The sequence below is a fragment of the Notechis scutatus genome, chromosome 2 (assembly GCF_049901735.1).
Source record: "Notechis scutatus isolate UNSWTSFEM ecotype Mainland chromosome 2, rNotScu1.2, whole genome shotgun sequence".
Classification (NCBI taxonomy): domain Eukaryota; kingdom Metazoa; phylum Chordata; class Lepidosauria; order Squamata; family Elapidae; genus Notechis; species Notechis scutatus.
Window position 1 is genome coordinate 20,346,492 of NC_142010.1, and position 27,771 is coordinate 20,374,262.

The 27,771-nt window shown below is 42.1% G+C and overlaps 2 protein-coding genes across 6 annotated transcripts in view; both read left to right on the forward strand.

Annotated features, from left to right (window-relative positions):
- Nucleotides 1–27,771, forward strand: part of LOC148131887 (uncharacterized) — a 91,217-nt gene that overhangs the window by 45,495 nt on the left and 17,951 nt on the right.
- LOC113427971 (uncharacterized) lies at nt 27–27,645 on the forward strand. 5 transcript variants are annotated; one of them, XM_087953676.1, is made up of 5 exons: nt 27–372; nt 2,373–2,499; nt 10,313–12,389; nt 12,472–12,642; nt 26,741–27,645. In XM_087953676.1, the coding sequence occupies exons 2-5, from the start codon at nt 2,466–2,468 to the stop codon at nt 27,597–27,599; spliced, it is 3,141 nt and encodes a 1,046-aa protein (XP_087809802.1). In that variant the 5' UTR covers nt 27–372; nt 2,373–2,465; the 3' UTR covers nt 27,600–27,645. The 5 variants fall into 5 exon arrangements, with proteins under 5 accessions (XP_087809802.1, XP_087809798.1, XP_087809799.1 ...); XM_087953673.1 differs by lacking the exons at nt 27–372; nt 2,373–2,499; nt 10,313–12,389; nt 12,472–12,642 and adding exons at nt 14,584–14,747; nt 18,903–18,985; nt 22,195–22,321 and having other exon boundaries at nt 26,068–27,645; XM_087953672.1 differs by lacking the exons at nt 27–372; nt 2,373–2,499; nt 10,313–12,389; nt 12,472–12,642 and adding exons at nt 12,662–14,747; nt 22,195–22,321 and having other exon boundaries at nt 26,068–27,645.

Genomic DNA, 27,771 nt, shown 5'->3' on the forward strand with positions numbered 1-27,771 from the left:
CTCCCCCCCCCCCCCCGTTTCTCTGACCGCCTCGGGAGAAGCAGCCCTGGACTCCCTCCCCAGCTGACCCACTGGGGACCGCTTCCCCCGGGGCAGAAGGTGGGCGGGCAGGCAAGGGAAGTCCCGAATGAGCGGCGCCTTCGGCCCTTTCAACAATGGGAGGAGCTGGACGGGGAGGGGAGGGAACTGTAAACGTTTCCTGTTTGGGCTCTGCGAAGCCCTGGCTGGGGCCGCCCCGAGAACAGGGATCCACGGGCGGGGGCGGGGAGGGACGTACCGTGGCCGGCGGGGCTGCGAGGAAAGTGGATCGTGGGTCTGTTCCTGCGCGCAACTGTGGGGAAGCGGAGTCCGGACGAAGACTCCGAGCGCCACGTAAGAAGTTCCCTCCCTCCCTCCTTCCTTCACTCCTTTCCTTTCCTTTCCTTTCCTTTCCTTTCCTTTCCTTTCCTTTCCTTTCCTTTCCTTGGAAATGCCGGGACAGGAGAGCCTTCAAGGCAGCTTCTTAGGGCGCTGCTAAGATCGCTGCTGCCGTCCAAAACGATCCCTCCCAGGCGCTGCTGTTTCGGGGAGCAGCTCCAGACGAGCCCCCTCCGGAGAGAGCATCGGCTCAAGGCTCCTCCGGACGCCCTTGCATCTCTTCGCCCGCCTTCCTTTCCTCCCGGAATTCGTTTCCATCGTTCAATTGAACTGCATTCAAAAAGCCTTGTGTGCATTTAAAGAGGTATCGTCCTTTTCCTGTGGGCCATTATTTCTCAACCGTGGCAACTTGATGACATGTTCCTGAGTCAGCTGTGTCAGGAGTTCTGGGAGTTGAAGTCCACCAGTCCTAAAAGGGGCCATACTTCCCCACTTCTGCTCTAGGCTTTTCCAAAGAGAAAGTCCCAGCTGGGAAAAAAGAGTTTTTGTCATCTTCCCTGATTCTCTGATAAGGGAGGGTGGACATCTAGATTCTTCCACTGAAATGGCTGAAAGAAAGGAAATCTGTCCTGAGTGTAGGGAAGGGTGACAGAGGAACCACAACAGGCTTGCTAAAAGTCCTTATTGGTGCAGGATGTCAGCATGGCTATTTTTGGTACTTTCCTTAGTGTATCTCCTGTCTCCAGCTGTATTTCCTGCTTAAATTACTCTCAAAACACTACAGAGCACAGAACAACTAGACACAAGAACAGTTTTTTTCCCCAAACGCTGCTAAGTGTCAGGCTACAGAACTTTTCCCATTCACTCAACTAGAATGAACTTCTGAAAACGTATCCAAACGTATCACAGAGGAATTCTTTATTGAGATGAGACAATTCCTGTAGGAGTTCAAAGCAGCGTCTGAGGTCTCTCAGGCATACAGGGATACATAAGGGATTTTAGAACCCCTCCCCTTATCTCGATGTGTGTTTAGTGAAACAAAAGCCAGTATGTTAATTCCCCCCCACCCCTCTTGTTAGAACTAACTATTCAAGAGATTCCCAAAGTACAATCTCACTGTGGAATTTTTATGACCTTCTCATCTCCTGGTTGTGCCTCTCAGAGGTGATAGTTATGGCCATCTGGCTTTTCTCCCTCCATCGTATCATGTGTGGTATCATGTGTGTCATCCTGGTAGCTAGATGATGACGATATACACACACGCGCAGCAAAATGTAAAATCACCGAACTGGTAGTTACGCCGGTCGGATCCCACCCCTGGCATGATTTATCGGGTCACTGCAGTGGGTAAAATTGGTGTTGGGTTTGGCCAATTTAACCAAAGTCTAGCTCATCAGTGGAAAGCAAAATAATTTGGGGTTGCTGCTCCTGTGGAATCAGCCAAACCAATAAAACATTAACTAGATGTATCTCTAGCCAGAGGCACTTTGTTTCTGTAAAAGTTCTCCAGAGATGTTCTGTCAAGGAATTGCAAGCAGCTATCAAAATGAAGTCAGAGACATGCAATCTGGATTTGTAGTCCTTTATATAAATATAAATATATTTAACATGCAAATTTACAGCAGTCTTTGTCATCATCCACAAAAGGAAGAACATAAGATAGTCAGGAAAACAGAGGAACATTGTGAGGTAAATCTAAAGCATCATGCAGAACACAGAGGGAAAAAGGAGGGAAAAAAGGGAAACACCCCCTTTATACTTACAGCAACCAATCGTAGCATAGATTGTATCCTGCATGAGTCAGCACTCTCTAATCAGTTACAATTGTGTTCCGGCCTATTGCAGACTATACTGTTCCAGCTACTAAATTTAATATCCTACATGCTCCTTTGCCCTACTTGGAAGCTGTGGTGGTTTTTCATTAAGAAAAAGACTTGCATAGAATCCATTGAATTATTCATTGTTTGGAATGTTCATGGTATTTGTTGTGTTTTTTTCTTCCCTTCCTTTGTCAGGATTTGGTATAGTTTGAGGATGTAGCAGTGTTTTTCTCCGTGGAGGAGTGGGCCCTGCTGGACTCTGAGCAAAAAGCCTTATACCAAGACGTCATGCTGGAAAACAAGAGGAATGTGGCCTCTTTAGGTAAGGGATTCTATTAAGATATTGAATTTAGTAGCCCTTTGTCAAATCTTATATCAACTTAATGTGGGATTTGTTGTCTAGTTTGGAAATAAACAATCACCAGCCAAAACTTCCAAGAGGAAACAATGGTAATTTTATTCTCTTTGCAAGGTGGGTGGACCACACACACACGCAGGTACACTGGATACACCCTAACCATCAATATATTTGCCTTATATTCTCTTTTCATTTTTTAGTTTTAAAACAAACTTTATTTGCAAAAGATTAAAAAGATATAAACCTACGAGTATACAGAAATAAAAAATAGTAAACATACTAATAGGACAGTAAATGTATTTCTTTCTATTACATTTGATAATAGGTTTGATAGTTCATAATAAACAATAAATAGTAATTGGCAAGTACTCCTTGTCTCTTATAGATAACATATTAATTGATAAGTAACAAATGTTACTCTACTATTACTATTGGATTATAACTATTTTATTTAATCAATAGAACCTTCTTAACTGTTTATGTATTAGAGGAGAAGCTTGAAACCATTATTTTATGTATTCAGTATATACAACCATATACAATATGTTTCCTGGGTTCATTTATTATGTACATTCTTTTTCTTGCATTCTACCCTGTTGTACCATTTATCCCAGACCAAGTAGTACTCTGAATCATCCTTCACATTTAATTTGAGCGTAAGCCTCTCCATTTCGGCACATTCATAATTTTTTTTAATAATAATGTGTATTGGTGGTATGTTGGGCCTTTTCCAATATTGCGCCAAGGAAATTTGCGCCGCTGTTAGTAAGTGGATGATCAGGTATCTCACTTTGGGAGAATAGTCCCCTTTAATCATCCCCTGGAGGAACAGTTCCAGTTTCCACTCCAGTCTGCATTCAATCATTTCTTCTATCCATATTCTTATCCTTGTCCAATATTTTTTAATCTCAGGGCATGTCCACCAGAGGTGGAAATAGGTACTGAATTTCTCTTTACATTTCCAACAGCTTGGGTTTGCTATTGGATATGTTTTAGCTAATCTAGAGGGTGCCAGATGCCATCTATATATCATTTTATATAGATTTTCCTTGTATGGTATTGATTTTGTTAATGTAAGATTCCTTTGCCAGATTTCCTCCCTGTCGTCCATATCTATATTATAACCAAAGTTTTTTCCCAGGCTAGCATTGGTCCTTTCACAATTTCCTCAGCCACTTCATATTCTAGTAGATAATTATATAATTTAGATATCATATTTTTCTCCAGGCCCAGGAGTATTTTATCTAATTGAGTGTCTTTTATTTCAAATCCATAATCTTTTACATCCCTATTATATCTCATTTTTATTTGAAAGTAGGACCAATTGTCAATAATTATTTCTTGGGTTTCTAACTCCTGAATCGATTTAAGCTTTCCCTCATTGTCTAGTATTTGGTGGTATTTGAGCTTTTTGCTAATATCCATCGTGTTGGGATGGAACATCGCCTCCATTGTTGAAAGCCACCTCGGAACTTTAGTGTAATGGTTCCTTCTAATATCTGTCCAAATTTTAATCAGAGATTTATGTATAGTGTGTCTGGAGAAATATGAATGGCTTTTATTGTTTGGGTTCCACAAAAATGTGTGCCACCCTATTTGTAAATCATGGCCCTCAAGTGTTAAGATTCTTTTATTTCCCAATTTAATCCAGTCCTTTATCCACACTAGTGCCGCCGCTTTGTAATAGGTCTCCCAGGCGGGAAGTCCAAAGCCACCTCTGCTTTTATTATCTTGTAGATAGATTTTTTTTATTCTTGTTTTTTCCCCTGCCCAAATGAATTTCATAACAATTTTCATAAGAATTTTTTATCCAATAATATCAGAATAGTTTGAAATAAACACAAAATTTTGGGTAGTATATTCATCTTGATCGTTGCTATTCTACCTAATAATGAAATTTGCATTTTACTCCAATTTTCCAGATCCTTTCCAATTTGTTGCAATAATTTGATATAGTTGTCCTCCCTCAAGGTTGATGCTCTAGGTCTTAGCCAAATGCCTAAATATTTGATCTTATTCACAATTTGTAATCCCATCATTTCCTCTAATTCTTTTTGTTTACTGTTTGTTAAGTTTTTAACTAGCATTTTAGTATTTTCCTTGTTAATTTTTAATCCTGCCAATTTGCCAAATTTATTTATTTCATTTAATAATACCGGTCCCGAATCTATTGGTTCTTCTATGACAAAGACCATGTCATCCGCAAATGCTTGTAATTGGTACTCTCGACTTTTAATTTTTGTTCCCTTAATTTCTTTGTTCGATCTAATTTTGTCCAATAATGTTTCTAGAATTGTTATAAAAAGCAGAGGTGACAGTGAGCATCCCTGCCTGACACCCTTCTTTATCTCAAATGGTTTGGTAGCTTCTCCATTTATCAGTACATTTGCCTTTTGAATTTAGCATTTTTGCAAAATTACCACCAAATTTCATCAGACTAATTTGGTATTTCATGAAATCCCAATTAAGATTAACAAAGGCCTTTTATGCATCCAGGAAAACAAGAGCCACTTGGTTTCCTGGATACAGTTCGTAAAATTCTAATATATCTAATATCATTCTCATATTATATCTAATCTCTCTCATGGGAAGTAATCCGTTTTGATCAGGGTGAATTTTGTCATTGGGCACTTTCTTTAATCTTTCTGCCATTACAGTCATGAAAATTTTATAGTCTGAATTTAGAAGAGATATTGGTCTATAATTCTTTATTTGATTGGCATCTGCACCCTCTTTTGGAATTAATGTAATATAAGCTTCCTTCCATGATTCTGGAATTTTAGCTTCCAGTAATACCTCATTGCAGATCTCTAGCAACACATTTTCTAATACCTCTCCTATCTCTTTATATAACTCACTTGGAAAGCCATCTGGGCCTGGGGTTTTGTTGCTTTTTGTTTTTTAATCGCTTTTTTAAATTCACTTAAAGTTATTTCTTTATTAAATATCTACTTTTTGTCCTCTGGTAGCGGATGTAAAATTCCTTCTTTCAAATATTCTATTTTATTTAAATCAACTGTATCTTGCTTATATAAATTCTCAAAGTATTCTCTTACAATTACCTTTCCAAAATCAGTCTTTATTACTCCATTTTTGTCCACTAATTGGTATATTGTTCTTTTTTGGTTTTCTGTTTTCAGTTTGTACGCTAACCATCTACCAGGTTTATTTGCATGTTCAAAATAATTTTGTTTTATATACTGTAGCTTCTTGGTTAGTTTCTCCTGATCTAAAATGTTCATTTCATACTTAGATAGTGCCAGCTTATTTTTAATTTGTTCATCTCCCGGAGTTTCCATTTGTCTATTTTCCAAATCTTTTATTTTTTTGTGTTAGGATATTTCGTTTTTCCCATCTTTTTTTATTTCTATTTGCTATGTATGCTATAGATATTCCCCTTAAATACGCCTTCATTGTATCCCAGAGGTTCTGCAATGAGGTATCCTGTTTTTTATTAAATTTAAAGAAAACAATTCTTCCCTGATTTTTTGGATGTAGTCTTTTTCTTTCAATAGTTGCGAGTTAAGTGTCCATCTACTTTTCTTGTGGGTTGGGTCTTTCCAGATTATCTGCAACGGGTTGTGATCTGCCCAAGTGTTAGTTAAAATCTTTATGTCCTGAATCTCCTTAAGTAAGTCACTGTTTACCCATGCCATATCTAGTCTGGACCACGATTTATGCAGATTGGAGTAGAAAGTGAACTGAGTCACCCCTGGGTTCAGCTTCCTCAAAGCATCCACTAGTTCTAATTCTTCGGCCATCTCAAAAAAGCATTTGGGCAATATATTCCTTTTTTTGATATTTTTGTTCACATTCATAGTCTTGATTGTTATTTGTAATTGCATTATAGTCTCCAAATATACAAATTTTTGGGTTGCCAATTTCTATCAATTTCTCATATAAGATTTTATAGAATTCATTCTGATTTTTATTGGGGGCATATATCCCCACCAATAGAATGTTTTTATTTTGAATGACCACCTCTACCATTAATATTCTCCCAATTGTATCATTATAGATCAATTTTGAAGTTATTTCCTCTTTAATATATAGTACAACTCATCTTTTTTTTTTCTTCCCCAATTTTTTATTTTGTAAGTATCTCTGATCCTGCATTTTAATATGAACCTCTTGGAGACAAATTATATCATCTCTCTGTTTCTCTAATTTAAAAAATATTCTCTTCCTCTTAGATGGGTCATTTAGTCCATTAATGTTCATAGATATTAGTTTCAATCCTCTTTCCATTTACCCTTAGTCTAGTTTTTATCCCTCGTTAGGTCTGATGTTGTTTGACTCCTGGTTCTCACTCCTATCTCTTCTCGGGCAGCTATTTCTTCCCTTCTTTCCTTCTCTTTCTCCCTCTCCCTCCCTCTAGTTATAGGTTGTGATTCTTCTTGGCTTGAAGCCTTGGGCTCGCCTCTACTACTAAATTCTTCTTCTGATCCACCTATTTGTTCAAAAAAGTCTTGTGCCTTGGTTAAACTGTCTATTTTCACTCTCTTCTCTTTCCATGTTGCCAAAATACCCTCTGGAGTGATCCATCTAAAAGAGATTTTTTTTTTAATTAAGATAGTTAGTGAGGAATCGATAGTCTTTCCCCTGCTCCCGGACTCTTCTTGGCACTTGTTTCAGCACAATTACTTCTCTACCTTTATACTTTATTGTTTCTTCTCTTGAAATTCTGTAAATTATGTCCTTGCCTCCTAACGAACCTGATATGGACTTCCCGAGGGAGTCTGTGCCACCTCACGTAGCTTGTGTGAACTCTATACACATCATCCAATTCATTTACTATCTCGTTTTTATCTCTTTGTAGGAGTTCCGCTAGCATTTCGGCCATTACCAGTGCTAAGTTTTCTTCTTTATCTTCCTCCACATTTTGAAATCTAAGGTAGTTAGGAGGCTCTGTCCATCTCGAGACGGATTAAGGTCTCTTCTGTCTCTTTATTCTGGTCAGTAATTTTTTGACCAATATGGTCTAATTTCTTCTCCATTTGATTAGCTTGTCCTTCAATTATTCTGATTTTTTTCTTCATTTATCCTAATGGATTCCTGAATCTGGCCTATTTTTCCATCCAGGTTCCTAATTTCAACTTTCATTTCCCCTATTTCATTTTTCAATTCTGTTTTTATTGTTTCCCTATCAGCTCTACTTTCAGTGTGTTTTTTTTGACATCGACTCCTGTAGTGCTTATATCATTCCTTGAATTGCCACCAAGGTAGCTTGAACCGATTGGGTGCCAGTTGAGGTGTTTGATTTCTCCGGGGCCAACATCCCTTCGATCGTTTGTTGGGTCTATGTTGTGGGACTAGTTAGTGCTACTGTTGGTACAGATTTTCTCCCAGTTTTCATGATGGTGGTAGTGCTGCTAGTCATATCTTTAATAATTTTGTATTGTTCATCTACTTTTTTAGTTATATTATCCCAAATCATATTACCAATTACCATCAACTTTATCAATGGTTTAAGATTTTTAATTTTCCCTATTAATTAGAGATTTACATTGTTATTTAATTGATTAGATTAATTTTCTGTCTCCACTAGCTTTAAAAATGATCAGTTAATCCACGTTATAAATCTCTCGGAAGCAAATTGATCAATATTAGTCTAGCTTCTCTATTAGCAATAGGTTAAGGTATTAATAAATCTTAATGAATATAATCTAATATCAGGTCTCAGATTATCTGGTAGTTTATCAAGTTAATCAAATAAGCAAATGATCCATAGTATTATAGCCAAGGTTGTTATAGTATTTTGTCTATTGCTCTTCTGAACAATGTATAAAATTCAAAGTTCAAATTAACAGTTCTTAAGTCTTAGTAGTCCACAATATCAAACAAAGAGAGGGGAAAAGAAAGAGAAAGAAGGAGCAAATGTTTAAATTGTCATTATACTAAACAATATATTAAATTCATTAATCTACAATAGATCAGATATATATATATATATAAAAGGAAAAGAGGGGGGAATACAAATTAGAGAAATTAATTATCACTCTCCAAGCCAATTTCTATATAAAATAATCAATATTAATCTCTTATTATTTAAGTATATAAGATAAATATATATAAAATAAAGCTTTCCAAATCCAATAAATTCAAAAGAAGAATAGAAACTTCAGGAGGGAGACGGGTATAAGGTCTCTTAATATCTTACTATTACCTTAATATTCTAGTAATAAATAAATAAATCTATTCAAATATTAGATACAATTGTAGGAACAATATAATAAACATTTATCTGACTTATTTTGTATCAGTTTCGTTCCCTTCTCAATTCTATTAGTCACTTCCAGTTACGTTGATGCAATTTACCATAGTTTGCCACTCTCAATGGCCACCTCCAGAGTTTGCATTATCACTCTTCAAGGCTTTCTTAAAGTTCTGTCCAGATCCCTTTCTCAGACAGTGTAAATTCAGCGGTCTCACTTCAAACAGTTAATAACAGAAGGGTCTTTCCAGCAATGTCTACTTGCCTCTCTTTCTCAGTTTTCTTTTTAAAATAGTATTTCCACTGTTTTCCAGCGTTGGGGGTGGGAAGCTAGATTGATGCCGCCACTTTTCACCTCCACCCCTTCCACTCTGAATTTCAATGTTACAAGCAGTTCTTCTTCAAGCAGGACTCCAGTTGTAATCCACAAAACGTTTCTAATACCGGTAGCTTGCCAAATCTCAATTCACTATCTCCTCACTGCTTCTTTCTTTGATGACTCGTCGCGTCCTTAGGTCTGCCCGCAATGGGCTGACTTCTTTTGCGTTGGACTTCGGGCTCTCTTCTTTGCTGCTTCGGGATCGCAACTCCCAATTAGACTCCCAGAGTTCCTCCTCACTTTGGTGATCCCTCCGGGATCTGACCACACCACGGCTATCCAAAGGTAAAAAACCCGATGCAGGAGAGCAAAGTTCTCCTGCACCGCCATGACGTGACGTCACCAGAAACCCCTATATTTGCCTTATATTCTCTAGTACCATTACCAATTTATCTCCCACCTCTTCTTGGCTTAGTAATGATGTCACAACCTATGTCGCTTGTGTACTTTGTCACTTGTATACTTACAATTTATACTGACTGGTTCCTAGTATGATTCGATTGCTTATTGTACCCTATGACTATCATTAAGTGTCATACCTTATGATTCTCGACTCTTGACGAATGAATCTTTTCTTTTATATATACTGAGAGTATTTACACCAAGACAAATTCCTGGTGTGTCCAATCATACTTAGCCAATAAAGTATTCTATCTATTCTATCATCTATCTATCTATCATCTATCTATCTATCTATCTATCTATCTATCTATCTATCTATCTATCCATCCAAAGTGTCTAAAGTGAATACATTATCTCCGCCCCTGATTACATCTCCCACTACTCTTAATTCCATCTCCCACTACCCTTATTTATGAATTTTCTTTGATGGTCCTGGTTCCCAGGGATTGTCTCTAGAGTAACTATCATATCAATGAATTCTGGTTATGGCTGGATTCCAGCATAGCAGAGGCCTCTAATCCTAGGTCCTACGTACAAGCCTCAGCCTAGTTCATGAGATAAGAAACATATACAGTGTATTTTGTTCACAGGCCAACATGTCTTTTTACAATTCTGTAAAAACAAGACAACTCTGTTTCCCACATTAATACCAAGTATAGCATCATGTTTTGAACAAATGGGAGTTTGGAAGAAGTTTGATACTGTTCAAATAGAGCAATGGTGCTTGATCACTTTTGCACTAAAATTTGTGTTAACTTTTCTTTTTTTATTGTTGCAAGCAGGTGGCAGATGGGAGATGGAGGATTCTGGCCAAGAAGCAGAAGTACCTTTGCCAAAAGACAAAAAGGAAATTGGAGAAAAAATGTATGGAAAGCAAAGTTTGGAGGAAAATCAGATAACAGGGGAGCTGAAGAATTGTTCTAGTTTACAATGTGAAAATATCAATGTCTTGTTGGACACAGATGATTGCCACGAAAAAGAAATGTGTTCAAGGTGTGGGAAAATACTCCAAGATGAATCTGGATTATGTGACTGTGGTGAAAGCCCTGCTGGAGAGAAACAAGATGAAAGCAGACAACACTCAAGAAGAAGCCGTCCTCCTCCTTTACATGAAAGAATAGAAGAAGGAGGGAAACCATACAAATATACCGAATGTGCCGAAAGCTTCGGTACAAGCCACTCCCTTTCATTGCATAACAAGATTCACAAAGCAGAGGATCCACACATATGTCTGGATTGTGGAAGGACCTTCAGGCAGAAAAAACATCTTAATTCACATCAGAGTGTTCACAAAGAGAAGCAGCAGCATCAAAACATCCCCTGTGGAAAGACCTTCGGGAGCAGCACCTCCCTTACTTCCCATCAAAGCCTCCACAGAGAGGAGAGGTTGCATCAATGCAGGGAGGGCAAGGAACCGAATTCCCAGAAAAAAAGCCTCACTGAGAAGAAACCATATGTATGCCTAGAATGTGGGAACAGCTTCCGCTTTGCAAGTGGCCTCACTAGCCATAACAGGACCCATACAGGGGAAAAGCCGTATCATTGCACGGTGTGTGGAAAGAGCTTCGCTCAAAAAGGCCATTTCAATTCACATAAGAGGATCCACACTGGAGAAAAGCCATATAAATGCACAGAGTGTGGAAAATGCTTCAGTGCCTCAGGTACTCTTACTTCCCATAAGAGGATCCACACAGGGGAGAAACCCTATGAATGCCTGGAGTGTGGAAAAAGCTTTAGCAGAAGCAGTGCTCTAAACTTACATAATAGGAGGCATAAAGGGGAGAAACCTTATAAATGCCTGCAATGTGGAAAAAGCTTCAGTCAAAAAGTTTGTCTTAAGTCACATGAGATGATCCACACGGGAGAAAAACCATTTCAATGCATGGAGTGTGGAAAGAGCTTCCATTGCTCTGCACAACTTACTGCCCATCACAGAATCCACACAGGGGAGAAGCCATTTCAGTGCCTGCAGTGTGGAAAACGCTTTGCCCGTTCTGCTGGCCTTCATGTCCATGAACGGACCCACACAGGGGAGAAACCATACAAATGCCTGGAGTGTGGAAAGAGCTTCCATAAATATGACTTTCTAATTTCCCATAGAAGAATCCACACTGGAGAGAAACCGTATCAATGCACCGAGTGTGGGAAATGCTTCAGTACATCCTATAGTCTTACTGTCCATAAAAGGACCCACACAGGTGAAAAACCTTATAAATGCACTGAATGTGACAAAAACTTTACTAACTCGGCGGCCCTCACTTGTCACAAAAGGCTCCACACTGGGGAGAAACCATTTGAATGCCACACGTGTGGAAAGAGCTTCAGTGAAAAAAAAAGCTATGTCGTACATAGCAGGACCCACACTGGGGAGAAACCATATCAGTGCCAGGAGTGTGGAAAACGTTTCAGTGATTCTGGAGCACTGACAATCCATAAAAGGATTCACACAGGGGAGAAACCCTATAAGTGCACGGAGTGTGGCATGAGTTTCAGAAGAAGTGATTGCTTTGGTATCCACATGAGGATCCACACTGGGGAGAAACCGTATACATGTCATGAGTGCGGAAAAAGCTTTAGTCAAACTAGTTCACTCATGATCCATAGAAGAGTTCACTCAGGGGAGAAACCCTATAAATGCCTGGAGTGTGGAAAATGTTTTCGTATGAGTGTCCAGCTTACCTCCCACAATAGGATCCACACAGGAGAGAAACCGTTTAAATGCATCGAATGTGGAAAGAGTTTCAAAGACAGCAGGAATCTTGCGCTCCATAAAAGAATCCACACAGGGGAGAAGCCGTATACATGTCATGAGTGCGGAAAAAGCTTTAGTCAAAATAATTCACTCAGGAGCCATAGAAGGCTTCACTCGGGAGCAACCCTATAAATGCCTGGAGTATGGAAAACGTTATTGTGATAGTAGCGGTCTTACCTCCCACAATAGGATCCACACAGGGGAGAAACCGTTTAAATGCATCGACTGCGGAAAGAGTTTCAAAGACGGCAGGAATCTAAGGCTCCATAAAAGAATCCACACAGGGGAGAAACCGTATCAGTGTGTGGAATGTGGAAAGAGCTTCAGAACCAGGAGTGAGTTTAATCAACATAAGAAGTTGCATAGCAGGGAAAGATGATGTGAATTGGTTTGTGTTGATTTGCTTTATGTCCATAGAGGTTTTGCAGGAGATTCTGGAGAAATGCATGGAGTGTGGGAAGGGCTTCTGAAGCAGCAGAAATGTCTTGATCCATTAAAAAGAAGAGTTCCCTTGTAGAACTAGGAATTAACTTTTGGATAGTAGATCTTTGTGCTGGAGTAGAGTAGAAAAAAATTAGAAACAGTAAAAATAGAAATGGAATAGAATATAGAAATGAGAAATAAGAAGGGAATTATCTCATTGGCCAAGTGTCATTGGACATACAATGTGTGTGTCTCCAATGCATACGCTCTCAAGTGTACATAACATACAACAAATGATCAACTTTTGTCAATGCAAATAGCAAAGGGAGGGAGGGATTTGGGAACTAACACTTCCGGATGGCTATGGAGATTGTCAATCATCCAGGCTACGGTTTTCCCAAAGGTGCTTTTATCAAAAGGCAACTGGACTTTTTTATTTCCTTGAGGAGATTTCCCTTCTCATCCAAGAAGTTTCTTCAGTTCTCTTTCTTCTTGAATAAGAAGTGAAATGTCTTCAAGGAGAAAGAAAGTCCAGCTGACTTTTGAAGAAAAGCACCTTTGGGATAACACCTTCAGACAACGTAAGACTGCAGAAAGCTGGCTTAGAGTCTAGAGAAGATGCTGAAATATTTCAAGAGGGAACATTGCAATCTAAGTGGTGAGGTCTTCAAGGAGAAACCAAGTCCAGTAAAAAAACAGGAAGCGTCACGGAAAGCTAAGCGACATTTATGGAAGTGTTGCGGTTTCCCTGTGAACACGTTAGGATGACTTTAAATAGCTTGGCTGAGGTCTGGATGACATGTATGTAGGAAGGCGAAGATGTTAGTGTAAAGCAGTAAAGGGAGGTGAAGAAATTCCTTCTGACTCTGAAAAGTGTAAACTGGCAAATGCTGTGTAAAGCCCTCCAGTGGGTGTTGGTGGGGTACAAAGGCTTCCAGGGAGATTTCCTTGTGTTACTTTTTCTGTGGAATAAAGTTTTGCTTACAATCTTGTCTTCAGTGTTTTCAATTTGAGGCTGGGCACATGTGGCAAAGTGCCTGGAACAGGAAAGGTGAGGAAAACCAAAAGTGCCTTTGAGTTCAGAAGGATCTTATTCCCTTCTTTCAGCCACTCCTGAAGCTCAATTCTTGAGGGGGAAATGGGGAATCCGCCAGGATCCTCCTCTCTGCCAACTGGAAGCAGCTTCATTAGGCTTGGAGCTGCTGAACTAAAAGAAATATTTTGGAGAGGTAATTGACTTACAAGCACAAGTCAGCCACAAACTTTTGTTAAGTGAATCTGGTTTCCCCATTGACGTTGCTTGCGGGAGGGTCGCAAGAGGAGATCCTGTGACCCCTGGACTCTACAAGGGTCATGAATGTGATTCAGTTCTCAGGTGTCTCAATTTGGATCACATGACCAGGGGGAGTCTACAACGGTCTTTAGCGCGAGTGACGGACACAAGTCCATTTTTGGCGGGTGGTTGCAGCTTCCAAGGGCCACTAAATGATGGTCATTAACTTGAGGACTACTTGCTAAGCAGCCATTATTCGTTATTATGGCATAAATCGTGAACGTCATTTGAGGAGACGTGTTAGTTGACCGCTGCCCTGTTAGACTCAGTGGAGAAGGCAGCCTCCTTTTCCTACCTACTCCACTTTCCTTCCAAAAGGGGGATTCCCTTCTAACTTTAACGCTCCACATCCCCTTCCCTTCCCTCCTCCCGTCCCTGGGCCTCGTCCCCTCCCTCTCCCTGCTGTTTCTCCGGCTGCCTGGGCCAAAGAATCAACGGGACTCGCTGCCCAGCTGCCCATCCCACTCAGGACCGGCGTTGGGGGGGCGGGGTGGATAGGCAGGCAGGGAGACCCCGAGTGGGCGGCGCTCTCCGCCCTTTAGAGAATGGGAGGAGCTATAAGTGCTTCCGGTTTGGGCTCTGCAAACTCCTGGCGGGGGTCGTTCCGGGGAGGGAGATCCAAATGCGTGGCCGGCGGGGCTGCGAGGAAAGCGGATCTTTTGTATCTCTTGGACCGAGGAACAAAGCCGCCTTTCCCTGCGGGCGCCAGGTAACAAGCTCCTCCCTCCTTCCTCCCTTTTTCCCACCTGGGGAAATGCCTGGACAGGTGAGCCTTCAAGGCAGCTTCTTGGGGAGCCCCTAAGATCGCTCCTGCCGTCCCCGCTTTCTCCTGGGGGAGATGATTCTGCCGGCCCTTCCCGATCGTTTCCCGGCACTTTCTCTTTCCCCTCTGGGGCTGTTTCAGGTCCGGAAGGCTCGGGGTTCAATGGCTGCTAAAGCGGCCGGAGGGAAAGGGGGCGATCCCTCCCAGGTGCTGCTGTTTGGTGGTGGTGGTGGGTGCTCTGCACGAGCCCCTTCCGGAGAGAGCATCGGGCAAAAGCTCCTTCCGATGCCCTTTCATCCTCAGGATGGACTTTGCCTAAGTTGATTTCATTCCTGAATTCCTTTTCACTGTTTCATTTAACTGTGTTTTTAAAGCCTTGTCTGCATTTAAAGAGGTATCACCCTTTTCCTGTGGGCCATTGTTTCTCAACCGTGGCAACTTGATGACATGTTCCTGAGCCAGCTGTGTCAGGAGTTCTGGGAGTTGAAGTCCAGCAGTCCTAAAAGGGGCCATACTTCCCCACTTCTGCTCTAGGCTTTTCCAAAGAGAAAGTCCCAGCTGGGAAAAAAGAGGTGTTTTTTTTTCTGTAAAAAGGTTTTTTTTATTGATTTTAACAACAAACAAAAACACAAACAACATAAGACATGACATAAAAACATCATTATTCTTCTTCATATATTTACAGACAGTGCATCGGTTGGTTTATCACTCCTTTTTGTGCATCTATTTCATAACCATCATAATAGTTATATTACATAGTAACTCATATTATCAATCAACAATTGTATATCCTAATATTGTTATTAAACAATCATTTAACTAATTTTAATAATTCATACTTAAACGAGATAACTATAATTTATTTAGCTTATCTTATTACAAATCATAAAATCATACCAAGTCTATCGTAGTGAAATATTCTAAAAATGTTTTCAAAGCCAAGAAAAAAGAAAAAAGAAAAAAAAGAAATATATATAATCATTATTTCCTAAGTTTCTAAGTATTCTATTATTATATTGCATTATCTAACCATTGGTAAAAAAGATCCCAAATTTCATAAAATTGTTTATCTTCTTGCTCTCTAATTTCAAATGTCAATCTACTCATTTCAGCACAGTTCAATATTTTCTTAATAATTTCTTCCTCCATTGGTATTTTCTCACTTTTCCAATTTTTAGCAAATACAATCCTAGCCGCTGTTAATACATTTACAATCAGGTATTTTAAATTTTTATTAAATGTATCAGGTAAGATTCCCAATAAAAAAATCTCTGGTTTCAAATCTATATGTTCCTTTGTCATTTTTTCCAACCACATGCGAATTTTAGTCCAATATTTTTTTGCGTCCTCACAAGTCCACCACATGTGGTAATATGAGCCAGGAGTCTGATGACATTTCCAGCATTTTTCAGATTTGTTCTTGAACATTCTTGCTATTCTTGTTGGGGGAAAATGCCACCTGTAAAACATCTTATACAAGTTTTCTTTATATGCTACTGACATTGTCATTTTATAATTTTGAGACCACAATTTTTGCCATTTCTCCAAATCAATCCCATATCCAAAGTTTTTCCCCCAAGCAATCATTGTTTCTTTAACTTGTTCTTCCTCTAGTTTAATTTCCAACAAATGACTATATAGTTTTTTAATCACCTTTTCATCAGAACCTGTCAAAATCCTATCTAAATCAGTCAATTTATCATAAAATCCTTCTGTTTTAGAATCTTTAAGATACCTTGAGTGTATTTGCGCATATGAAAACCAACTCATCTTTATATCTTGTTCTTCTAACTTTTGCATCGCTTTTAAGTTCACCCTTTTCATCCAATATTTCCCCATATCTAACTGTTTGTTCCTTCTTATAAACTATAGGATAGGAAAATGCTTCGATAGTTGATAACCAAACTGGAATTTTCAAATAACATTGTTTCTTAATTTTCTCCCAATTCAACCATAACGATTCCTGTATATAGTGCCTTCTAAAATAGCCCTGGGATTTAGTTCCTTTATACCACAAAAAAGCATGCCAACCCAACAATAGGTCATGTCCTTCCAATGTCAATAATCTAGTCTTTCTTAATGTTATCCATTCTTTAGCCCACATTAAGTTTGCAGCTTGATAATACAACTCCCAGTTAGGAAGGCCAAATCCTCCTCTAATTCTAGCATCCTGTAAAAGTTTTAATTTTATTCTCGCTTTCTTACCTTGCCATATGTATTTCAACACAATTTTATTTAATTCTTCAAAATAGTCCTTACTTAGCTTGATTGGTATTGTTTGAAACAAATATAAAATTCTAGGTAGAATATTCATTTTAATTGTTGAAATTCTACCTATCAAAGACAATTGTAAATTTTCCCACTTTTTCAAGTCGGATGCTATCTGCTGTTTAAGTTTGATATAGTTACTCTCTTTCAATGTAATACATCTTGAAGTCAAAATTATCCCCAAATATTTAACTTTATTCATAACTTGAATTTTCAATAGGTCTGCCAACTCTTCTCTTTGTTTCAAACAATACCAATCAAGCTAAGTAAGGAAAAAAGAGTTTTTGTCATCTTTCCTGATTCTCTGATAAGGGAGGGTGGACATCTAGATTCTTCCACTGAAATGGCTGAAAGAAAGGAAATCTGTCCTGAGTGGGTGACAGAGAAACCACAACAAGCTTGCTAAAAGTCCTTATTGGTGCAGGATGTCAGCATGGCTATTTTGCTACTTTCCTTAGTGTATCTCCTGTCACCCAACCAGCTGTATTTCCTGCTTAAATTACCCTCAAAATGATGCTACAGAGCACTGCACAACAGAACAACTAGACACAAGGACAGATTTTCCCCCAACGCCATCACTCTGTTAAACAATTCCCTCAACACTGTCCAACTATTTACTAATCTGCATTACAATTAATCTTCTCATTCTTCCTTTCACCCTTCTCTTCCCACTTATAAATGTATGAATATAACTTTGTTGCTCGCAACCTTAAGATGCTCATTGACTGTTTACTAGTATGATTTGATAGTGCCTAGCTTATTATTATGTTTCCTAGTATGATGTCATTGCTTATTTGTACCCTATGACTACTGCTAAGTTTTATACTTACGATTCTTGAAATATGTGTCTTTTCTTTTTTTTGAACACAGAGAGCATATGCACCAAAACAAATTCCTTGTATGTCCAATCACACCTGGCCAATAAAGAATTCTATTCTATTCTATTTCTATTCTATTCTATTCTATTCTATTCTATTCTATTCTATTCTATTCTATTCTATTCTATTCTATTCTATTCAAGTAACTTCAATATAAAATATAAAAGCCTTATGAGAGAACTCAGCTTTCTCCAAACATGAATACAGGTTTGATTTACCAGCACACTTAGGACCAACATTTCTGATACTAAGCCAGGCAGTTGTTAAGTGAGTTTTGCTCCTTTTTTATGACCTTACTTGCCCCAGTTTGTACGTGAACCTCTGCAGTTGTTGAGTTAATGATTGTGAAGGGAATCTGGCTTCTCTATTGACTTTGCTTGCCAGATGGTGGCAACAGGTGATCACATGACCACAGGATGCTGTGACCTTCATAAACAGGAGTCACTCGCCAAGCACCTGAATTTTGATGGTGTGACTGTGGGGACTCTGCAACAGCTGTGTGAAAAGCAATCATGTGTCCCTTTTTTCAGGATCTTTGTAACTTCAAATGGTCACTAAATGAAAGGTTGTAATTCGAGGACTACTAGTATATGTGTGACTCAGAGAGAATTGGACTCTGCCTCTTTTGTTGGTGCCAAGCCAGACCAAGTACTCCTGATTTACAACTCAGCACAACTCCCTGGATATGGGAAGAGGTCAAGATCTGTGGTCCTTTAATGCATACATTCATGGCTGAGATAATCTGCCTCTGAATCCAATCCCTGGTCCTTCCACAGCTTTCAGTTTTCCTCTCATGCAGGATGATCTTTTATGAGTTCTAGCTATGGTTGCAAAGGACTCGCATGAACGGTTTCCTAGTTAGCCAAGAAATCAGCCTTTTGCACTGGATGTTCAAGAATATCCTTAGGATGTTTGATAGCCAATTATTCCTTTGCTGTTTGTTCCCCACTCCTAGACCCTCTCGTGGCCATGGCTTCATCTCCTGGAACCCCAGTTCTTTGTAGTAGAGGATCAACAGTGGCTGAGCTTCCAACGCAGGTAGGAGGATTCTCCCCTCCCCTCCCCAGATGTGCCAATCTTCCAGTAACAGAATAACACAATTGGAAGGGATCTTGGAGATCCTCTAGTCCCTCCCCCTGTTTCAAGCAGGAGACCCTATACCCTTTCAGACAAGTGGCCGTCCAGTCTCTCCTTAAAAACCTCCAGCCCACAATTTCTGAAAACAAACCGTTCCATTGGTTAATTGTTCTCACTGTCATGAAGTTTCTCCTTAATTCCAGGTTGCGTTTCTCCACGATTAGTTTCCATCCATTGTTTCTTCTCTTGCCTTTCAGTACTTTGGAAAATAAGTTGAGCCCCCTGTTCTTTGTGGAAACCCCTTAAATATTGAAACACTGTTATCATGTCTCCCCCGGTCCTTCTTTTCTCTAGACTAGCCATATCCATTTCCTGCAACCATTCTTCATATATTTTGTCTCCAGGCCTTTAATAATCTTAGTTGCTCTTCTTTGCACTTCTTCCAAAATCAGAACATCTTTTTTGTAATATAGTTATCAAATCTGAATGCAGTATTCCAGGTGTGGCCTTACAAAGGTTTTATAAAGCAGTGCTAATACTAAGCCCCAGGTGAAAAGAAAATTCCAATCTTGATTTTTGCACAGAAATTAAGTGTTGAACCCCACTTCCTTTGATTCATCATGATTCATTGGGTCACCGCAGTGGGTAAAATTGGTGTTGGATTTGGCCAATTTACCGAAAGTCTAGCTCATCAGTGGAAAGCAAAGTAATTTGGGGTTGCTGCTCCTGTGGAATCAGCCAAACCAATAAACCATTAACTAGAGGTATCTCTAGCCAGAGGCACTTTGTTTTTGTAAATGTTCTGTCTTTGCTGGCTGAATATAAAGACAAACAGGCAAACTCTACAAAGGCTTCCATACAAAGTTTCTTTATTGGGTCACATGGCATCCTCAAATATAACTCATGGTTACGTTGAGATCTATCTAATGTCCAATCTTTGCATAGTTGACTTCATAATGTAAAAATACAGTTATCTTCATCCCATAATGATGGAGCGAAGGGTGAGACACCAGCACGATGCTGGGGTCCAAGCAAGAGTAAAGGAAACTCTCCCAACCCAACCAAGGGTCAGTTAAGTGACCAATCAGGATTACAGATGTGACTACATGACATGAACTACATTTCCCATGATGCATTAACTACCGTATTTGCCGGCGTATAAGACGACTTTTTTGCCCTGAAAACATGCCTCCAAGTGGGGGGTCGCGTCTTATACGCCGGTAAATACGTTGTCACTCGGTGCAAGAGCGACGGGGCGGAGCTCCGCAACTCTGAAGCCCCTTCAAGCCCAGCCGGAGTCTCTCTTCCTCCTCCTCCCACCCACCCACCCACCCACCCTCCGCCCGGCTCAGGGCGCTATGCGAGGCCAATCTGGAGGTGGGGTGGGGGTGGAGCGGAGAGTCTCTGGCGGGGCTGCTTCGCCCAGCCAGCCCCGAGCCGCGTAATGGCCCAGGGAGTGGGGGGAGAAGGTGGTGGGGGTGGACTGTGGCACCTCCTTCTGGGCAGCGGGCGGGGGCGGCAATTTGCTCCTCCCGCTTCTCTTCTCCCTCTTTGAAAGACCGGGAGGGCTGTGCTTGGGGCGGGGGGTGTCCTCGGGAAGTTCCTGATGGGACCCCGCTGGGCAGGGCCACCCGGCTCCCGAGCTGCTTTCCAGGGTCCCCTTGGGAAGAAAAGGGTCCGGTGGGCGGTGGAAGAAGGCGAGCAACCTCCTCCCGCCCCTGTCCCGTCCCTCCTCTTGTCCCCTCCTCCTCCCCGCTTAAGAGAAAGATCCGCCTCCCCTGCACCGAGCTGCCACCCGCGCCGCGCGTCTCCGGCCAGCGCGCTGCGACTTGGGAACCGGCCAAGCAACTTTAAAACCGAGCGGAGGCCAGAGATAGCCGGAATTACCCTCCACACCACACACACACACACACACACAGAGAGAGAGAGAGAGAGAGAGAGAGTTGGCAGCTGTCCATCCCCCACCCTTGGAGTCCCGATGGCACGCACGCGGGGCTGTCACAAAGAAAGGGAGAGGAATTGAGTGCCAGCCTGAGAAAGGCGAAGCTGCCTCTCTAAAGCATTTTGGTGGCTTTGTAAGTTTGGGGGAAAGGGGCGGGGGTGTCAATCAAGAATTATATCCAGAATACCCCAAGTGTTACAACTTACCTTATTTGCCGGCGTATGAGATGACTTTTTGCCCTGAAAAGCATGCCTCCAAGTGGGGTGGGGGTCGTCTTATACGGCGAGTATATAACAAAAACTATATTTTGAGTGGAAATGTTGGGGCTCGCCTTATACGCCCAGTCGCCTTATACGCCGGCAAATACGGTACATTTACCATGAGCCATTCCCTTAAGGGGACAGCTCCCAATTCCTAACTAACTATATACTGTCTGGACAGCACAATATATGTTATCCAGAGAAGATGTTCTGACAAGGAATGGTGAAGCAGCTGACAAGATGAAGTTGGAGACATGTAATCTGGACTTCTAGTCCTTTATATAAATATAAATATATTTAACATGCAAATTTACAGCAGTCTGTCACCATCCACAAAAGGAAGAACATAAGATAGTCAGGAAAACAGAGGAACATCCTGAGGTAAATCTTTTTTTTTTATGAAAAACTTTATTAATTTTACCATTAAAAACAACACATCTACAAATTATATACAGAAGAGAAAGCAAACAGGCCTTGGCAGAGGCCGAGAGGGAAAGAGAGAAGGGCAAATGAGGGAGGTAAGGGAAGGGGGAGATAAAATGGGAAAAACAGTTAAAATGGAAATTTGTAGCAGTCTTTGTCGCCATCCAGAAAAGGAACAACGTAAGATAGTCAGGAAAACAGAGGAATCCTGAGGTAAATCTAAAGCATCATGCAGAACACAGAGAGGGAAAAAAGGAGGGAAAAAAGGGAAACGCCCCCGTTCTACTGACAGCAACCAATCATAGTGTAGATTGCATCCTGCATGAGTCAGCACTCTCTAACTAATCAGTTACAATTATGTTCCAGCCTATTGTAGAGACTTTACTGTTCCAGCTGCTAAATTTAATATCCTACAAGCTCCTTTGCCCTACTAGGAAGCTTTGGAGGTTTTTCATTAAGAAGAAGACTTGCATGTAATTCATTGAAGTGTTCATTGTTAGGAATATTCATGAAATACGTTGTGTTTTTTCCCCTCCCTGTGTCAGGATTTGGTATCATTTGAGGATGTAGCTGTGTTTTTCTCTGTGGAGGAGTGGGCCCTGCTGGACTCTGAGCAAAAAGCCTTATACCAAGAGGTCATGCTGGAAAACAAGAGGAATGTGGCCTCATTAGGTGAGGGATTCTATTAAGATACTGACATTTAGTAGCCAAAGGTCAAATATCAACTTAATGTGGGATTTGTTGTCTAGTTTGGAAATAAACAATCACCAGCCAAAACTTCCAAAGAAAACAATGGTAATTTTATTCTCTTTGCAAGGGGGTGGACCACACACACGCAGGTACACTGGATATATCCTAACCTTCAATACATTTGCCTTATATTCTCGAGCACCGTTACCAATTTATCTCCCACCTCTTCTTCATTGGGTTAATAATAATGATGTCACAACCTATCCAAAGTGTATAAAGCGAATACGTTATCTCTGCTTCTGATTACATCTCCCAGGACTCTAATTCTATCTCCCCCTGCCCTTATTTATGAATTTCCTTTTATGGTCCTAGTTCCCAGGGGTTGGCTCTAGAGTAACTATCAACCTATTTCATGAGATTAGAAACATATGCAATTAGAGGTGGTATTCAACCAGTTCGCACCTATTCAGGAGAACCGGTAGCGGTGATTTGGCGTGGTTCACAGAACTGGGGGCGACCCCTGGCTGGCCACGCCCCCAAACCGGGTCGCCCCGTCGCCCAGTCACCCGCTTGTCCTGGTTGCTCTCCTAGCTTTCCGTACCACATGATGGCCATGGCGCAGCTCAGGTGGATGTGCACATGTGCAGCAGCCCCGGGACATCCGCCTGCCTGCCCGCCCTCCCAGAGCATGTTTTTTTCCTTCTCCCAGCGGCAGACACTCCTCTTGCAGCCCAGGCCAGCCCGGCCAGCCAGCAGGTGGAAGGGCAGATATCCTGGGGCTTCTTGCCCCCCTTGTCACGAATGCCTGCAGTAGCCCCTCGGCTGGCTTAGCCGGGAGCCACCGTTCCCAGGTTTCTACTCGCCTGTGCTTGGTCGAAGCCTCTTCACTTTGCCTGAAGTGGCTGGTCCTGCCCCTCACCCTCCCCTCCCTCGCCTGGCCTGAGAAGCGGCCAGCCTCGGTGTTACTCGCTGAAAGTGGGGCGGGGGGAACACACACACAGAGCTGAACCAGCGGCAGTCTCAGTAGTAGTCCCAGTAGCAGCAGTGGTGATGGTGTCTGTGGCAGGACTCACCCCGCCCCCAGCCATCAGCCGCCCCAAGCTAAAGAAACTGGCTGCATCAGAGGGAGTCGACCAACTGAGCATGCAAAACAAGGCACCTCAGACTGCCCGTAGTTTTCCTTCCTCCTTTTCCCCGTCCTCTTTCAGGGGCTTCCCACCCGCCACTCTGCTTGCTCTGTGCGTGGGTCTGGCCGGCTGCCTCTTTCCTATGCTGCCTTCCCCTCAGTGATTCCGTTCAGCACTCACCCCCCTCTCAGCCCTCCACCCCCATACACACACCTGCTCAATCCCCCATTATGCCTCAGGTCATGACAAAGATGAGCGAAGGAAAAGGGGGTGGGACTGATGCTGCGGAAGACGCCACCCGCGAAGGCAGAAAAGGCCTGGGAAGAATGGAAGGAGCTTTTGCGTGCTCTCTCTTCTGAGCCCTACCGTCCACAAATCCCCCCTCCTCGCCTCTTCTCCTTCCCCCCAGCCCTGCCTGTGTAGTCTACAAATCCCCCCCTCCCCGCACCTTCCACTCCATGCTGCAAAGCTCGACAGCCCCCCAAATGCTGCAGAGCGCCACCCCGCGGCATATTGCAAAGCTCAACCTCTCTCTCTCCCTCCCGCTCACCCCGCCACCCGGAACACCATTGCTCGCTAGGCTCCGCACAACAACCAGCAGAAAGCAAGTCAATGCAGCTTTCCTCCTTCAGGTTAGGGAGAGAGAAGGAAACCTTCCACTTGGGTGGTCCGTGCCCTGTGGAAGCTCCTCTGTTCGCCGCTTGCATGAGTGACCACCAAGCTATTACATCTGACTCACCTATTGGAGGGCTATTCTGCCCGGGTTTCTGCGACTCTGTAGGTAGTTATTCAGCTATAAAATGCACTCTGCCCATGAATACAGGGGCTGTTTTTATTTATGCTGAGAATTTTCTATCTTGTCAGAGAAACATGTCCGCGTTTGTCTCTGTGAAAACTAAACCTCCAACCGCTCCGCTCTAATCTTCGTTTGCCAAAACCTCCTCGTTGATAAAATGTTCTCCCTCCTTTCCATTAAGCCCCACAGAAGCCCACTCCAATAATGCTGTTACTAATAACTCAGTTCTATGGAGCGGAACTATCACCCTCCCCGTGGCAACCTATTGCAATGTTGTTATCTCTGCTCTCTTCAAGTACCCATTCCTAAAGTGTAGATGCCCTGGGGTGAGAGAATAAGCGTGCACAGCAGATGTCAAAAAAGGCTCCTGGGTCCTCCCTTCACATTTCTCTTCCAATGTGTGCACGCCACCCTCCTCCCGGACCTGCCACGGCTGCCGGTTGCGAGAAGAGGAGGAGAAGGGTTGCCCGAAGGGACTGTGTCAACAAGGATCGCCAGCCGCACTGGAAGCGTCCCTTCAGGCGACCTTTCTCCTCCTCACATGTGAACAGCATCCTCCCGGACCCGCCATGGCCGCTGGTCGTGAGTGGAGGAGAAGGGTCACCCAAAGGGACTGGCTGAAGAAGGATTGCCAGCCACGCTGGAAGCGTCCCTTGAAAGTAGTGAAGAGCGCTTGGCCCAGTCGCGGCTTTGAGAGAGAGAGAGAGAGAGAGAGACACTGACACACACACACACACAGAGAGAGAGAGAGTAGGGAAGAGAGAGGGGAAGAAAAGGAGAGGGGCAGAGAGAGAGAGAGAGAGAGAGATACAGAGCAGGGGAGAGACCCATAGCGAGACACACAAAGGGGGGGAGGAGAGAGAGAGAAAGAGAGAAAGTAATGAGAGAGGAAGGGAGAGAGACAAGAAAGAAAAGAAAGAGAAAAGAGAAAGAAAGAAAAAAGAGAAAGGAAGCGAAAGGAAGAAAAGGGATAGACAAAGAAAGGGAGAGATGGAAGGAAGGGACAAAGAAAGAAAAAGAAAGAAAGAAAGGGAGGGAGGGAGGAACCCATGAATGAGATATATGGATGGGTAGATAAATACGTGGAAGGAGGGAGAGAGGAGGGAAGGAGAGAGAAACAAAAAGGAGAGGAAGGAAGGACACAAACCCTGGCTTCAGAAGACTCTTTGAAGCACACAGCAATCTTGGGCTAGCTTGCAAGGGATCTCAGAGGTCATCTAGTCCAACCCTCTCCTCCAGCAGGAGATCCTTACAGAATCATAGAATAGCAGGGTTAGAAGTAAGTAAGTGTGTGTGTATGTGTGTGTGTATGGCTGTCAAAACTCCAAAACAGGTCAAGTAGCTCTGGGGAGATCAGTCATAAATTAGAACACTTGCAAAGCAACCAGCCATTAAGCGAGGACCACTTGCATTTGGTTTGCTGGTCACATGGTCACCTGGCCACACCCACCCACATGGCCACAAACCCATGCCCATCTGGTCATGTGACCAAACCATGCCCACACAGTCACATGACCACCAAGCCACGTCCACCAATTAAGCCACACCCACAGAACCGGTTGTAAAAAAAATTGAATACCACCACTGTATACAGTGTATTTTGTTCACAGGGCAACATGTCTTTTTACAATTCTGTAAAAAGAAAAAATACAGTTCTGTTTCCCACATTAATACCAATACAGCACAATGTTTTGAACAAATGGGAGTTTGGAAGAAGTTTGATACTGTTCAAATACAGCAATGGTGCTTGATCGCTTTCGCACTAAAGTTTGTGTTAACTTATCTTTTTTTATTGTTGCAAGCAGGTAACGGATGGGAGATGGAGGATTCTGGCCAAGAGGCAGCAGCACCTTTGCCAAAAGACAAAAAGGAAGTTGCAGAAAAGATGTATGGAAAGCAAAGTTCAGAGGAAAACCAGCTAACGTGGGAGCTGGAGAATTGCTTTAGTTTACCTTGTCCAGATATCAATGTCTTATTGGACACAGATAATTGCCATGAAAAAGAAGTGTGTTCAAGGTGTGGGAAAACACTCTGTGATGAATCTGGATTATGTGACTGTGGACAAAGCCCTGCTGGAGAGAAACAAGATGAAAGCAGGCAACACCCCAGAAGGAGCGTTCCTCCTCCTTTACATGAAAGAATAAAAAAAGGAGGGAAACCGTACAAATGTACCGAGTGTGCAGAAAGCTTCGGTACAAGCCGCTGTCTTGCATTGCATAAAAAGATTCACAAAGCAGAGGATCCACACAAATGTCTGGATTGTGGAAAGACCTTCAGTCAGAAAAGTGATCTTAATTCACCTCAGAGGGTCCACGAAGAGAGGAAGCGACATCAGTATATAAATAGGGGAAAAAGCCTCGGAAACAGCACTCCCCTTACTTCCCATCAGAACCTCCACAGAGAGGAGAGGTTGCATCAACTCAGGGATGGTAGAACGAGGTTTACTCAGAGCAAGGAACCGAATTCCCGGAAAAAAAGCCCCACTGGGAAGAAATCATATGAATGCCTTGAATGTGGAAAGAGCTTCCGCTCTGCAAGTGACCTCACTTGCCATAACAGGACCCATACAGGGGAAAAGCCATATCATTGCACAGTGTGTGGAAAAAGCTTCAGGAAAAAAGATCATCTTAAGTCACACGAGAGGATCCACACGGGAGAGAAGCCGTATAAATGCACAGAGTGTGGGAAATGCTTCAGAACCTCCTTTGAGCTTACTTCCCATAAGAGGATCCACACAGGGGAGAAACCCTATGAATGCCTGGAATGTGGAAAAAGCTTTAGCCAACGCTGCACTCTAACCTTACATAATAGGATGCATAAAGGGGAGAAACCTTATAAATGCCTGCACTGTGGAAAAAGCTTTAGTCAAAAAAGTTATCTTAAGTCACACGAGAGGATCCACACGGGGGAAAACCCCTATAAGTGCACGGAGTGTGGCCTGTCTTTCAGGACAAGTGGTTGTCTTGGTAGCCACAAGAGGATCCACACAGCGGAGAAACCGTATATATGTCATGAGTGCGGAAAAAGCTTTAGACATAATAATTCACTCAAGAGCCATAGCAGGCTTCACTCAGGGGAGAGACCTTATAAATGCCTGGAGTGTGGGAAATGTTATAGTGAGAGTGGCCAGCTTACCTCACACAATAGGATCCACACAGGAGAGAAACCATTTAAATGCATCGAGTGTGGAAAGAGTTTCAAAGACGGCAGGAATCTTACGCTGCATAAAAGAATCCACACAGGGGAGAAGCCGTATCAGTGTGTGGAATGTGGAAAGAAATTCAGAACCGGGAGTCTTTTTAATCGCCATAAGAAGATGCACAGCATGAAAAAATGATGTGAATTTGTTGTGCTAGCGTAGAGTAGAATAAGATTACAAACAATAAGAATAGAAATGGAATAGAATATAGAAATAGAAAAGGGAAGGGAATTCTCTCATGGCCAAGTGTGATTGGAGATACAAGGCATGTGTCTCCAATGCATACACTCTCAAGTGTACACAACATACA